The sequence below is a fragment of the Hoplias malabaricus genome, chromosome 4 (assembly GCF_029633855.1).
Source record: "Hoplias malabaricus isolate fHopMal1 chromosome 4, fHopMal1.hap1, whole genome shotgun sequence".
Lineage (NCBI taxonomy): Eukaryota > Metazoa > Chordata > Actinopteri > Characiformes > Erythrinidae > Hoplias > Hoplias malabaricus.
The window spans coordinates 50,016,513-50,031,368 of record NC_089803.1 but is presented as its reverse complement, the minus strand read 5'-3'; the positions used below and the strand labels follow the sequence as shown (position 1 = coordinate 50,031,368).

Here is a 14,856-nt window from a genome sequence, read left to right as displayed (position 1 = left end):
TGACGGTGGAGGGGCTCAGCAGCACCCACTGGACAGAAAGAGTGATAGAAGTCAGTCTAAAAAACCCCACAAAAATAGAAGCGTGATTTGTCGCTAGTCGTTTTTAACAAAGAAAATGCCGCTAAGAGGATTAAGAACGTCTCTGGTTCAACTCAGAACAGAATGAAAATGTAACGCTCCCACGGATCTTTACACCAAAGGATCGCTCATTTCGCTGTCAATCAAAAAGGGATTCAGCCTCAGACAGATCATCCAATCATCATGCAGAAGCTGAGCGTCCGGGCCAGCCGAGGCCAGCCCACTACCCCATAGACCCCCAGAGACGCTAAGCGTTAGGGTTAGCATATTTATTCAATGACATGTACACACAACAGTATATATTTGATCACTTATTTTTTTTACATTTTAGGGTAAGCTGAGCTTCCCTTGCAGTCTTAGAGCAATCGCATCTGCTCTGGACCCACCGCGACCATGAATTGAATAAGCGGTTACAGATAATGAATGAATGAATGAATGATTCATGTTTATTAACTAAATATAAGGTATATGTGTTTTAATCTTGCAATCATGATGAATGTGTATGTAAAGGAAAAAAAATAATGTGCTAACTTTTACAAGAAACTCAGGAAATCGAAATGCTCAGTTTTTCCTATATAGGAGACTTAATGACAACCCATGGTGAGCTGCTCTCTCAGGATTATCTGCAGGGCAAGAAGAGAACATAACCCAAGTTGTTATCAACGCTCCGTTCAGAAGCCTGCATCACTGATGGTATGGGGTTGCATGAGTGCTTGTGGCAGGGGCAGCTTGCATGTCTGGAAAGGCACCATTAATGCAGAGAACTATGTTCAGGTTCTAGAACAACATATGCTCCCATCTAGACGTCATCTCTTTCAGGGAAGACCCTGCATTTTTCAACAAGATAATGCCAGACCACATTCTGCAGCAATCACAACATCATGGCTACGTAGGAGAAGGATCCGGGGACTGAAATGGCAGCCTGCAGTCCAGATCTTTCACCTGTAGAGAACATCTGGCGCATCATAAAGAGGAAGGTGCGACAAAGAAGGCCCAAGACGATTGAACAGTTAGAGGCCTGTATTAGACATGATGGAGCATTCCTATTTCTAAACTTGAGAAACTGGTCTCCTCTGTCCCCAGACGTCTGTTGAGTGTTGTAAGAAGAAGGGGGGATGCCACACAGTGGAAAAAAATTGCCTTGTCCCAACTTTTTTGGGATTTGTTGACGCCATGAAATTTTGAAACAACATATTTTTCCCTTAAAATGATACATTCTCTCAGTTTAAACTTTTGATCTGTGATTTGTGTTCTATTCTGAATAAAATATTAGATGTTGGCACCTCAGGAAGCATGGTGGTACAGCAGGTAGTGTCGCAGTCGCACAGCTCCAGGGACCTGGAGATTGTGGGTTCGATTCCCGCTCTGGGTGACTCTCTGTGAGGAGGCTCTGGACCCACTGCAACTCTGAATTGGATAAGTGGTTACAGATAATGAAATGAATAAATGAATGTTGGGACCTCCACATCATTGCATTCAGTTTTTATTCACAATTTGTTTAGTGTCCCAACTTTTTTGGAATCCGGTTTGTATATATGGTGTCATCATGTGGATTTAGAGAAAATACAAAGACTATTAATACCTAAATTTTGGGTTCCACAGAACATTCAATTTTCTGATCCAATTACTCAGTTAAACCCACGTATTAACAAAAATGACAAATGTAAATAAATGTATAAAAGTCAGTCACTGTGGTTTTATAGTGCAACAAACCTTGAAAATGTGTCGGTCTGTTCTTCCAGTAAAGCAAGGATGTCTGAAAAATAAATATATTGATGCAAAACACATTAAAGTTTGTAAAAGAACTGTCTCAGTGCTGTTTTGACACTGTATACATTCCCAACATCAGAAACCCTTCTTTAATTCCACTTTTATGGTGTACATTTAGAGACTATAGCTCATCTGTTCTAGTCATCTAGGATCAGTTTCTGATCACACAGATGTAATTGGTCAGATGTTCTTGATTGGAGGAACACTCTCAATCCAGCAGTGACCTCATTAACACCACTTTGACTGATACATTTTGAACAGTACCATAAACACTACTGTGAACATCACCACAAACATCACCTTCAACATGACCATGAGCACCATTCTAAACACTACTATGAAACACCTTCTTGAACACCATAATCACCACCACCACTGTCAACACCATCATCAACATTGATATCAACACCATCAATAAACAACACTAACATCACCATCAACGCTGTCTTGTAAGTGTCACTGCTGTGCTGAGCATGGAGAACCCATGGTGGTTTTTTCCACTGTCGGATGGGGTAGAGTGATGCAGTGAGTAAATGCAACTCTAAAATATAGCCACAAAGTAGCTACAAGCTACATATACCTGCTGTAATAACAACACCACCTGTAGTGCATAGAGATTAAGGGAGGTCTTACCGTAGCTCTCTACATTACCTGCAGGAAGAGAATTCTGAATTTTATGACTGCTGTGAAAGGAGTTAAAGTTAACCCTGTTAACCCTGACCAGAGTCAAAGCTATAAAGCCCAAGGTAATACACAGTTCATAATTTAAGTGCTGCTTAATTAACATAATAGAAATATAAACTGTAATTATTTTTTGAAAAGTTTGCTTCATAAGACATTTGTCCAATATTTGGTCAGTAAACCTAATATGTAATTATATTTATTACATTACATTATATTACATTTTAATATAATATAGTTTTCTACAGTTTTCTCTGTCATTTAAAAAAAATCATTTGCAGCTCCTTTAACCATTTTAGACATAAAAACCTTTAAACTTGAACCAAATTTAGGTCTATGCCAACATTTTAAACAGTTTTAATGGGTCTATATTAATATTACTAATGTCAATATATCAGCAATTGTTAGTTTGATAGGTTTAAAACGCCTGAAAAATATTTATAAACGAGGATATAGTGTATGTATCATGGAATAATAATTTATATAGATTCATTCATTCATTCATTCATTCATGATCTGTAACTTCTTATCCAGTTCAGGGTCGCGGTGGGTCCAAAGCGGGAACACACCCTGGAGGGGGCGCCAGTCCTGGAGTCACAGGGCAACACACACACTCACACATTCAATTTATATAGCTAATATATGAAATATATATTTATAATATATATAATATTTTATTAGAATATATTTTAAATATTTTGCATGATATTACTGAATTTCATTTAAGTGAAGCTGTTTATCAGCAATATGCTAATGTTACCAAGCTTTGTTTCTTTTGCTTAAAGAGGACAAAATCCTTGTGTACAACTTGCAGCAGTTCACTAATACATCTTTACTGCTTTTATATACTTTTACAGAAGTAAGTTCATACAGAGACGTTATCGTCGTTTCATATTAGGAATAAAGCTAGTTTTGGAAAGCTTCAATATCTAACTTGGTGTTAAAAACATCTGGAAAGTATCTCGCCTTCTTTATTTAATGAAAGTTCTTTGTTCTTAAACAATTCATATTGTGAAGGGCGATTATAAATAGTTAAATTAACAAACATCTTTGCCCTAAGGAAAAACCGTGCCTTTCGCGCTTTTAGTGTTAAACGCCATTCTTTTTTTTTTACTCCTGTGCATCTAATCATGTAAGCAAATGTTTTATAATTTGTTTTCCTTTACCTTTATATATATATCCTCTTTTAAACTTTCTTTCCTCAAGTAGCCGTTGCTGCTTGCCTGGCTGCCGTTGCAAATAAGAATATGTTCTTAATGACTTGCTTGGTTAAATGAAAGGTTAAAATAAACAAACAAACAAACAAATAAATAAATAAATAAATACAAAATTTCCCTGGGCCAACCAAGTAATTTACTGAATGACATTTGGTGATGGCTGCAGCACAAAAAAAAGCAAAGTTCACTGTGAGAACAGTCAATTTTAATAGAGAGGGAAGTATTTGCAGTAAAAAAGTTGTATTTGACACTCTTTTGATATCCTGCAGCAGTTAATGCTCTAAAATTCATTCACTGACTGTAAGCACTAATCCAGTTCAGGGTCCAACGCTGAAGATGGTTCCAGCTCCTGATTTCTTTGGCTCCTTATTCACAGCCTCTTATTTGCAAACTGAAGTTATCTCCTTATTAGCAGATCCAGGTTCAGTGAGCCGCGGTGAATATAAGGGGCTGATGTGTACATAATGCTGCGCACATTGCTTTTAACGCTTCATGGACAAATCAATAGCACCACTGAAATCCAGTTAATGTGACACTGAGATTCTGTAGGGATTTGAGGTCCTTAATCACTTTGGGCCCGCACGAATACACCTCCTAAACACATATCTAATCTCCCTGGTAAGGAAAACATGGATTTAACCTGACCTGAACTGATTTTACACTTTAATTTTAACTTTGGCCTTTCGAGAAATTCTGCACCAAAAAAAAATGTGAGACTGAGATTCTGGAGGGAATTCAAATTCCTCAATTACTTTGGGCCAGCACAAATATACCTCGTAAACACAGATCTAGACTCCCACTGTAAGGAAAATATAATTTTAGCCTGGCCTGAACTGATTTTACACTTGAATTTTAACTGAAAACATGGCATATTGAGCAACTGTGCACAAAAAAAAAAAAAAATGAACATGAGACTGAGATTCTGGAGGGTATTTGAAGTCCTTTATCCAAATGGGCAACTTTGGGTGGTGGCCCAAAGTGATAAAGGACCTCATTTAAACATTTAAATAAATAATTAATCTACCTGCTATTTTCTGATTTTTACTGGTCAATTAAAAAAGAATCAATTTCAAAATCTTTATATCCCTTAAAATATACTATTTTATTAAATATAATAAAGAAAATGTTTAATTTTTATTAAATATAATAACATACACACATTTTGAGTTGTCAGTCCACCTACCAACGTTTGTTTTTGGAACGTGGGAGAAAACCCACGCAGACATCAGACCAAACTCCTCACAGACAGTCACACAGAGCAGGACTCGAACCCACAACCTCCAGGTCCCTGGAGCTGGCCCCTGACTTCGAAACTAAAAGAAAGACTTGTCCCCTTTGAAAATTGTTTGGACACCTCAGGAATAGAGCTATAGTCCGTTTAACTCCGCATGCGCAGTCAATTCTTTCAGTAATGAATACCATCTTGGTGTACCTTTGAAATAGCGCCGCCCACACTTTATTAAGGCAAACGTCACCCAGAAGCACACGTTAACACTCTGTTCAGGACCCGGCAAGTTTGTGGTCGTGGGAAACAAACGAAAGTGAGAGCGAAATTAACTTTTTATTATTATTATTAATAATTTCTTTTCTTTACAAGGAGCTTAAAAGTCATACAAAAAAGGTTGGTGTCACATAGCCCTTAATATTATGCACTTTACATATTTAAGGAATGTTTTCATAGCTTCAGAAAGACATACATCTATATGTATTTGTTTAGTACGAAATAACACAGATGTGCAGGAGATTAACGGATTCATTTTCTTCCACCATTTAATTTATGACTATAAGTAAGAAGAAATGTTATGGTGGATGTCAGTCCATTTTTCTCTTCTCTTTTTTTAAGGACTGTTACACCGACCAGGATACCAACACCAACTCTATAGTTTTCCTCTCAGAGTTAGTGTTTATCGTCCAGGAGCTCCGGCAGACCCCTGCTTCCCGGGGGGCGTGTAAGGGAGTGTAACCATGAAGGCTCTTCTCTGGCTAACTGTGTATTGCATCAGCCTGCTGCCCGTGAAGCTCCAGGCGCTTAATCTGGGCGAAAGGTAGGAACCCAAACACGTTTCTAAAACGTCTTATAGGATTTACATAAAGAATGTATTAATAGGAAAAACGAGAAGGAGCTTAATGATCAGCGTTAGCGCTTAGAAACTCGTTCATTGCGATGATTATGCGTTTTGATTTACCTAAGTATGAAATGGTGTGCCAGACATCGGTGGCTGATTGATTTAGAACTTTTTATAGAATTTTGTATCTTGTTCCGATCCGCGTGTCACTTACCCACAGTTTACATCTAACTTATCATTTTTTCTCTAAGGAGTTATAGTGTGTATGTGTTCAGTGATACATCAGTTATAATATCGGTTTTAGGATAGTTACAGTGCCCGGAGTTACACACACACACAAAGAGAGAGAGAGAGAGAGAGAGAGAGAGAGATACGTGCCGGTAGAAACGCACGCGTCTCACCTGCCAAACCAGTGTTTACAGGACTAGTACTGGTTTACATGCATTTCTTCATTTGTTTTTTATTGTGGCTTTGATATTTGAAGTTTCCGCCAAATAAAATAATACAAAAAGGCACCAATATTTATGTTTTATTAATATGCAATTTGCTATCTCAATATTTTGAGATACTAAGTTAATAAATTGAGATACTATCTCATTATTTTGAGATACCATGTCAATATATTGAGATTTTATACGTATTATCTAGTATATTATATACTAGATAATATATAATAACTATTGATTTATTATCTAAATAATGAGATCCTATCTCAATATATTGACTTAGTATCTCAAAATAATGAGATAGTATCTCGAAATATTGAGATAGCAACTTGCATATTAATGAAATTTAAATTATTTTGTGTAGCGGAAATGGACTTCTATACTTTGACAAACTGAAACAATGGAAAAAAGTTGAAGTATTCCAATAACAGCTTCTAATGGAACTACTTTAAAATCACTGCAGAATATCTTAGTACACCATTTCCTGTCTTTATTTTATCCTGTCCTGTGTTTATTTTAAAATAAAAGGTAAAATTTAAATTACCCATTTTCTCATAAATATCTACACGTTCTCACAAATTCCTACATGAAGAGCTCTCAGTCAAAACAGTTAGATTCCTCTTTTCAGCGTATTTTCTTCTAAAATCCTTTTACTTTCACCTAGAAACTTAGTAAACCTTAAAAAATAGATACGTTCCCTATTTCTAACACCTGCATATATGATATTGTTTCACCATACAGTTTTAACTAAATTATCAGAATTTGTTCAGCAATAAGGAGGGTACACAGTCTCAAATGTAATTTTTTCACGTGAGTACTGGTTTTAGAAAATGTTCTTGAGTTTTTTTTAACTGCTATAAAAAAACTTATGTTGATATACATTCTTTTTGCAAAAAATCTTTTGCCAGTGTGGTCTTGCCTAAATAATGCCACTAGTTAAGTAATTTGGGAGCTATTTTCCAAGCTTTGAGTGTTTGTTTGTAGTGAGGTCAACTGGCTGGATGAGCGAATTCTCCATTGATTTGAATAAGAATTGATCATAACAAGTTTAAAAGGTTAGCTAGTCCTGCTTCAAGCTTGAAGTTAGACACCGAAATATGCAAGACTATAGATCCTATGCAAAAAAATCATGTTCTTGTGGTTTTCTAAAGGTTTTGGTGTACAAATATGATATGGTTTACCACAGGAAATTCAACCTGTTTACATTACACTGACACAAATGAACTAGTTCAGAACTCAGCACACACACACACACACACTAATTGATAATCACAGTATAAATACCTTAGTAACCTCCTTGGATACAACATTTTTAGCTCCTATAGTGTTAAAGTTAGAACCTCAAAACTTCTCAGGATCAAGCTCTTGTTTGTCTGTATCTAGGCAAAAAGTCAATAAAGCAAATAGTGTGAGTCATTCAGTCATTAATATAGCATTAAACAATGGCTGGATTCCAGAGAATAGCAGTTTTCATGTTTATCCATACCTAGCATGAGTGTTTTGTGTGCACTGGTGATATAGTATATCAAATGGATTGGCAAAAATGCAGTGTCTGTGTGCCCTCTTCTGGCTTGCAGGTAATGGATTCAGCACTACATTCAAGTTAATCTTTCATCAATATACCATTGTACTTTCCTGATTTTCTTTGTGTGTCTGTGTACGTAACATATATGTGACTTTTATACAAGTGCACACACACTGCTAAGGATCTAAAATTTTTACCCACCATGGTCTGCATTACATAGCTTATTGAGTATTTATTTCCAATTAAGTTTTTTTTGCTTTAATGTAACTGAGATCTGATTATTTTCAGGGTTGTGTAGAAATGTCAAATCCAATTTTTCCATTCAGATTTGATTCAGTTTCATATGTGGTCCTAAATCTGATATGTATTTGATTTGTGAGCCAGCACAAGCATCGACATGCAGACTGTCTTAAATTATTATGTGCTTAGTGCACTTTGCGGGTGATGAAACTACAGCTTCTGCACCAAAATAACATACTGAATGTTAGGAAAGGAGCTGTGCAGGTTATGGCTAAAAATAAATTGATTTGTGTTGCACAGCTTGTGTTGGACTTGGGAGAAGAAACTGTTATTTAAGGGCCTATGTTGTGCAAAACACAGGGCTTAGATATCCATTTGAGTTGGAGCTCTGTAAATGGATCAGTGTGTGCTTGAATACTGTTTCATGGACAGAGTCTGTCTCATTACAGACAGACACATTTCACTTTCACATGTCACTAACATTTATGAATGAGATTTGTCAAGATAAGCAAAACAATCTAAGGAAAATGTCAGAATTGTTAATGTTAACATAGCCTTAGAAGGTTAAGCAGTGTGTCATTGGGTGTGAGTCACAATTTTTTTTATTTATTTTTTGTTATGGCTGTCATTTTGGAGACTGTCTGTCTGGCTTCACAGCACAGCAAATACGTAAATAGCTAACTATGCTAGCTATATTAATATTTTCATGTTAGAAGCAAGTGCTAAATTGTTAGCTTGTTAGCCTCCAATGTATTTCATTGGTCTTCTGACCAAATATGTGAGAGTTTTTAAAACAGACTATACAAACTTCAATAATTGTGTTATTTCACTTTTTGGAGGATAAAGTTTTATCATCACTCTCTACATAAATGATTTCTCTATTATGGATTAAAGTTGAACAAAGTATTTGTCCTTGTGTGACAATGTGTTATGATTTTTTTGACTTTTTTTTTCATGCCCCAGAAAATAAGGCAAAATATCAAATATCACCCTACACCCTATGTAGTGTATAATGTAGGTCATAAAATAATGGTACTGGCACTCACACACCCACAAGTGTTTTTTGGCCCAGACATGGGAACATCTGTCACAAGCCTTGATGTGAGACTTGATATCCGGCCCATATTAGGTGGACCTGTTGCTCAGTTGAGGCAGCCAGACTCATACTTAGACACCACTCACATACAAGGCCAAATGTGGGCCATAAGAGATCTGCAGATGTGGGTCATATTTGGGCCAAACATCTATTGCTTTCTGGGACAACTCTGTTTACAACTGTAATGTGGATAAATGTCTTAGGGTTCCTCACATATATTTCTTTAATTGTAATGTCTAAATGAGAATTGTAACTTATAAGTGTTTTGCCAGAAAAAAAAATTAAATGTCCCTGTTTTTGTTTGTGTGTTGAGTAATGAATAAGTCCTCAAAATGGTGGCTAGTATTCACATCTGCGTCACGGGAAACACAAGGTTAGCTTAGTTTGAAGTAATAGGCAGTCTGTCAAGACTGAAGAATGTCTCATGTGGTTCGAGGCTCAAGCCAGTGTCAAAAGTGCATTAATAAGTGGACCTGAATCATATAGCACTTTGATTCCCAGCACTTTGATTCCCAACAGTATTTTAAGACCATTGACTGATTTCCTATGCTAGTATTACATAGAATAACGTAAAACAGAATCTAAAACCAATGTTTAAGTTAACTATAGGTCAAGGGTATTGCTTATCTTGACACAGAACAGCTTAAGCTGTAGTGTTTTTAGAAGCTTTTGTTCAGTAGGATTAGATAAAGAATGCTTAGTTGTAATTGCTACTTTTCACTGAGTTGCATAGATTCTCATTTTGGTAAATTTAGTTTTTATTATAATTTTGTTTTTATTATACTTTGGTGTTTTTTGAGCAGAGAACGTAAATTTCTCATTGCCTTAGAACAGTTCCAGAAATTTGATAATTTTATTTGTTGTATGAAGTTAATTGGTTCTGTTTTACCAGAAAAAGACCTTTTGCACTGATCTCAAAACCCTTTCTGGTGGACAGATGAAATATTTAGCAGTCAGGCTGAATTCCATTGTGGATTAGCTGCTAAGACTTGCCATGCCTTTATTTATGCATTGTACTGAAGCCTGTCCTCTGGGAATAGATTGAGTGGTAAGAGGTTCAAACCTGAACCACAAGAGAGCAAGTAACAGGACCTTTGAATTTTCAAATACCATCAAATCCTGTTTTCTGGGGAAATTTACACTTGAAATGCATTGTCAACAAATACCTTTTGAATTAATTAATCAACAATTAATTCGTTCAAAAGAGCTGACCATTGCAGATTTTTCAGGTAGTGCTGTGGCACAACAGGTTGTGTCGCTGTCACACAGCGTCCTCCACAGGCTAAAACTCACATGTGGGTACATAGATTGTCTTTGCAAAAAAGTCCATAACTATGGGTTTGCGAATGTGTGGTGCCCTGCGAGTGATGGAATGGTGTTCCTGCCCTGGGCCCAATAAGCCTGGATAGGCTTCGGAACATTACAAATTTGACCTTCATTACAGGCTTACAGGCAAGAACAATTTTTAGAGATTTATCATTTACATAGCACCCTGAAAGTTGCAATCAATTATCTTTCCCTACATTATGTTTGTCTCCATACAAACAAGAATTACATTGTTAACTAATGGTGGATCTGGATTTTTGACCACGCCAGCCCACTTAAGGCAATGTAGAACGAATTTCAACAACTTTGATTTAATTTAATTGTCACCCATTAACTATGTTTCTACACATTCCTGAACTGTAATCAAAATATTTTTTGTATTTTATTAACCTTAAAATCCAAACTGCTACAGTGTATCTCTTCTCTTCTAGTTAGGATAGGAATTGGTATGGTAGAAAACATCCCAGTGTAAATGGAGAAAGACATTAGCTTGGTGTGCCAAAATCAAATATTTGGTCAAAGACCTGAAAGTACTATATTAATTTTCCAGTTGGTTATTTTAAACACACATGTTGATATTTCATTTAAATTATTACCTATCTTTCCATGGGTCAGCATGTCCAGTTGACATTACGTATTACATATTACAGCTTCAGTGTTAGAAGGAGCGCACAAGCCTGAACATGCTAAAGCAGATTCAAGTGCGCCCTCTCAAATGCAGTAAGAGTGAGGGCTAGTTAAATGCCATTTACTTCACTTTTTCCAATTTCTCCATGTTATAATACTCCTGAGCAGTTATACCACAAAGACATCACAGGGTTTCACTGGGGCTTGCCATGAGTGTTTAGCAGCCAACGGTGACTATTTAAAAAGGTACATTTCCATCACACCAGAAACATATGTTAACAAATCCAGTGGTTAAATGAACTAAGCAAAGACAGAATGTCAAATCATAATAAAACATGCTGTGGAACCTGGTCACTATGATTCAGCAGAACTGTTTTTTCTACCCCTGAGACCCAGGCTTTCCTTACTTTGGTTCTTCTGGGAAGGCTTTTCAAAGTCTCCCAAATTAAGTTTCCCCAATATGCTCAAATGAATTGGGTTTCTAGGTGGTAATTTTCTCTGCTAGTCCCTTGCACAAAGCATACATGCATCAGAACTTCAGATCAAATGTCATGGTAGTTCAAAATCCTTTGAATACCAGCCGGATGGAACAGTCAAATCCAATCCATTAATTGCCAAAGTTTTTTTTGCTATCAGCAACGATTGGTGATGGTCAAAGTGTATTAAAGCACCACAAAACTATATGAAGATGTTGCTTTTTCAACAGGTTTAGCTTGTTTTTACCTGGGCATATGGATCTGATTTACACAACATAATCTAAGAGGAGGACTTTAAAGGATTTAGCAAACATTGATGACTTTTGATCATGCTCCAGAAAAGGGAAGAAGTATATGGGGAGATTAGCTCTTTTAAGCTTACTAACTGAAGGCCAGAGAAAATCTGGACCATGCTCAAAGAAAAGTTAAGCACTGCCACATGAACTTATAAACCTCAATTATATTAGGTTTGTGAAATGTAATGATCAGCTTGTGAAGAATATATGTCATGTAAATATTGCTGATGTAGTGATTTTTAGCTTTAAAATAAATAAGCTTTGTTAGTCAGTGGATCCTGCTCTTCACTGTAGACAAGATTTACTTGAATAAACATAAATGTAACCTAATTTACATGTAGTGGACTAGGTTTAATACACATAGATGTTGAGGGAGAATTGATATCTGTTTTATAACAAAACCTGAAAATGAAGAGAGTTTTTTCTATTTCCCAGTTTCATTGCATAATCATCAGGTGCCATTTTGTCAATTTGTCCAGTGTTGTTTGGCCAAGGGCTTTAAAATGGTGGATGTTTTAGCATGAACATTTCATATGGCAAATTTGTTTTAGGCCAAGTGCAAACACGCCATAATGGATGTGGGCAAATTGCAGAGGTCAAGTCTTAAGAGCCTGTGTGATTTTCAAACAGAGAACAGATGTCCTCTGTATTATGGGCAGCGTAAATTTGAAGTGCTCTCTAGCTAATGACTAGAGAGAGTCATGCACTGGCTGAGTGCTGGTCACAAGTTGTAGAGTTTGCCATGTGTAGATGTTTGCTTTTAACAGACAACATTAATAATCTGTTATAAAATTATGGAATAGTTCCATAAAATTAATATTTGCACATACAAGCTTGTGTATTTGGCAATTTATTTTCTAACTATCACACAAGCGTTATCTTTACTGCAACCTATAATAAAACATTATTTGCCCTAAAAATGCTGCTACCAGAGTCTGTGACACATCCAGTGCTAATTGTGGCTTGTTTCTTTTCTCTACAGGTTGTACTTCTTGACAAGGCTATATAAACTGAGAGAAAGAAGTCTTATCAACCCAGAATCTGATCTAGGCTCTATTAAACCTGCTGTCAGTCCACATGTACTTTTGGATAAAACTGCTTTGTGGCAAGCCCTACTCTTCAGAAACCCACCTGCACCATTTGAGGATCCATTGAGTGGTTTCCGTGTCCCCAGCACCAGTTTCCATGTAAGAGAAGCATCCACTGTGCAAGGGGAGGGACCAAATCAGAGAGCTTTAAGAAGTCGTCGCCACATATACATACGGGGTCATCGTCAACAGCACCATGGACAGCTGATGCGTGTAGGATGTGTCCTGGGCACCTGTCAAATACAGAACCTTGGTCACCGCCTGTACCAGTTGGTGGGTCAGACTGGGCGTGAAGACTCTGCTCCCATGAACCCTCGCAATCCACATAGTTATGGATGAGATCTGCAACAACCCCAACCTTTTCAGCTACTCCAGCAAAAATAGTAATGGAATTATTTACATTTGTCCTGCCTCCTTTTGTATCTCTGCTAATATTCGTCAACATAGAAACTGATACAGAAATGCAATTCTTCCCTACTTTGTGCATTGGGTTTTACTTTGAGGAAATACTGTGGCTTTTTTGGTCAAGAAGGATCTAATGTTATTCATTTGTTAGAATTGCTAGAACTGTTCTGGTATCTACAAAAAAAAGGGGCATCGACTTTAGCCTAGGACTGATTTTCTTAATGGTTCTTAAAAACCTAAGATGTTCTAATCCCTTTAATATGATCATACAAATGTCACTTTAGCTCCCTGTTTAATTGTTTTTTTGTTTTGTGTTTTTTTATAAATGCCATTCCAGAATTTGTTTACTGGTCTCTGGGGTGCTATATTAGGCACTAAAGAAAAGAAAAAAAGGTGGCCTCAATTTAAGGCTATTAACTTCTACATCAGTGATCACAGTGTTTAAGCCTGTAATGTGGATTTGATAAAGGAGTGCAAAGGGGTTTCTGTCAAATCAATGCCAGTGCATTTCCCAAGAAGTCTTTGTGCTCAACCCTCCCACCTCTTCACTCCCAGCCTGCATCCTATGAGCAAAAACTCTCCAGTGACAGCATAGGGCAGTAATCACCATGTTCTGTAGATGAGACAGATCAAGTGGCTTTTGAGTTCAAGGCCACCCACAAACAAACTTGCTTCTCATAATCACCCAACAACCTCTCAGGCTTGATTAGACTTTTTTTATGGACAGGTCAAATAAAAAAAAGGAAAAACCCAAAACAAAACAGTTAATTTTATATAAATAATGAATTATTAAGCTAGGTTTATCACACAATAATGCTTGCTTAACAAGTAGGTTATATTAATTAATTTCTATACATTTAATTGTAATCCACTAGTACAATACAAGTGTTCTGCTTATCTTCATAAAATTTTCAATATATTTTGAAACAGGTGCTTAAATGCACACAAACATACATGTAAACAAGAGAAATTAAACACAGAAATTACATATGTTGTATTACTACTTTAGAAATATAATAGCAGTTGAGAGGATGTCCAAGAAAATATAAATACGCTTTTTTATGCATACAAAAATGCTTATATGCTTTAGTAAGGCATGGTGGTGCAGCGGGTACTGACGCAGACTGACTAACTGATTTTCCTGGAACAAATTTCAGGAAGGTAAACCAAAAAATCAGTCAGAAATTTTTCATTCATACAAAAGGTGTCGGTACCAATTATTATCCAAGATAATGTCTGTGCACTCATCTTAGACAATCATCTTCCTTCATTTTGCAAGCGCAACCCTATGTTGAATAACTTAGCACCATTTTTCTCACATGGTTAAACGAGCTTGTTATTTAAAAGAAAAAAAAGAAATAAAGAATATAAAAAAAGGAATATAAATACTTAAGAAATGATATACTGAAAAGCAGCAGTCATCCTGGCTAAAGGCTTATCTGAAACAACTATTTATTTTCTGTTTATTTATTTTGAAAAACCAATTGGTAAAATTATGGTGAAATGGAATTTTAGTGTA

At 36.3% G+C, this 14,856-nt stretch overlaps 1 protein-coding gene across 1 annotated transcript; it reads left to right on the top strand.

Annotated features, from left to right (window-relative positions):
* Window positions 1–5,674: 5,674 nt before the first annotated feature.
* adm2a (adrenomedullin 2a) lies at window positions 5,675–13,355 on the top strand. The gene is made up of 2 exons (XM_066667995.1): window positions 5,675–5,791; window positions 12,827–13,355. The coding sequence occupies exons 1-2, from the start codon at window positions 5,712–5,714 to the stop codon at window positions 13,269–13,271; spliced, it is 525 nt and encodes a 174-aa protein (XP_066524092.1). The 5' UTR covers window positions 5,675–5,711; the 3' UTR covers window positions 13,272–13,355.
* The last annotated feature ends 1,501 nt before the right edge of the window (window positions 13,356–14,856 follow it).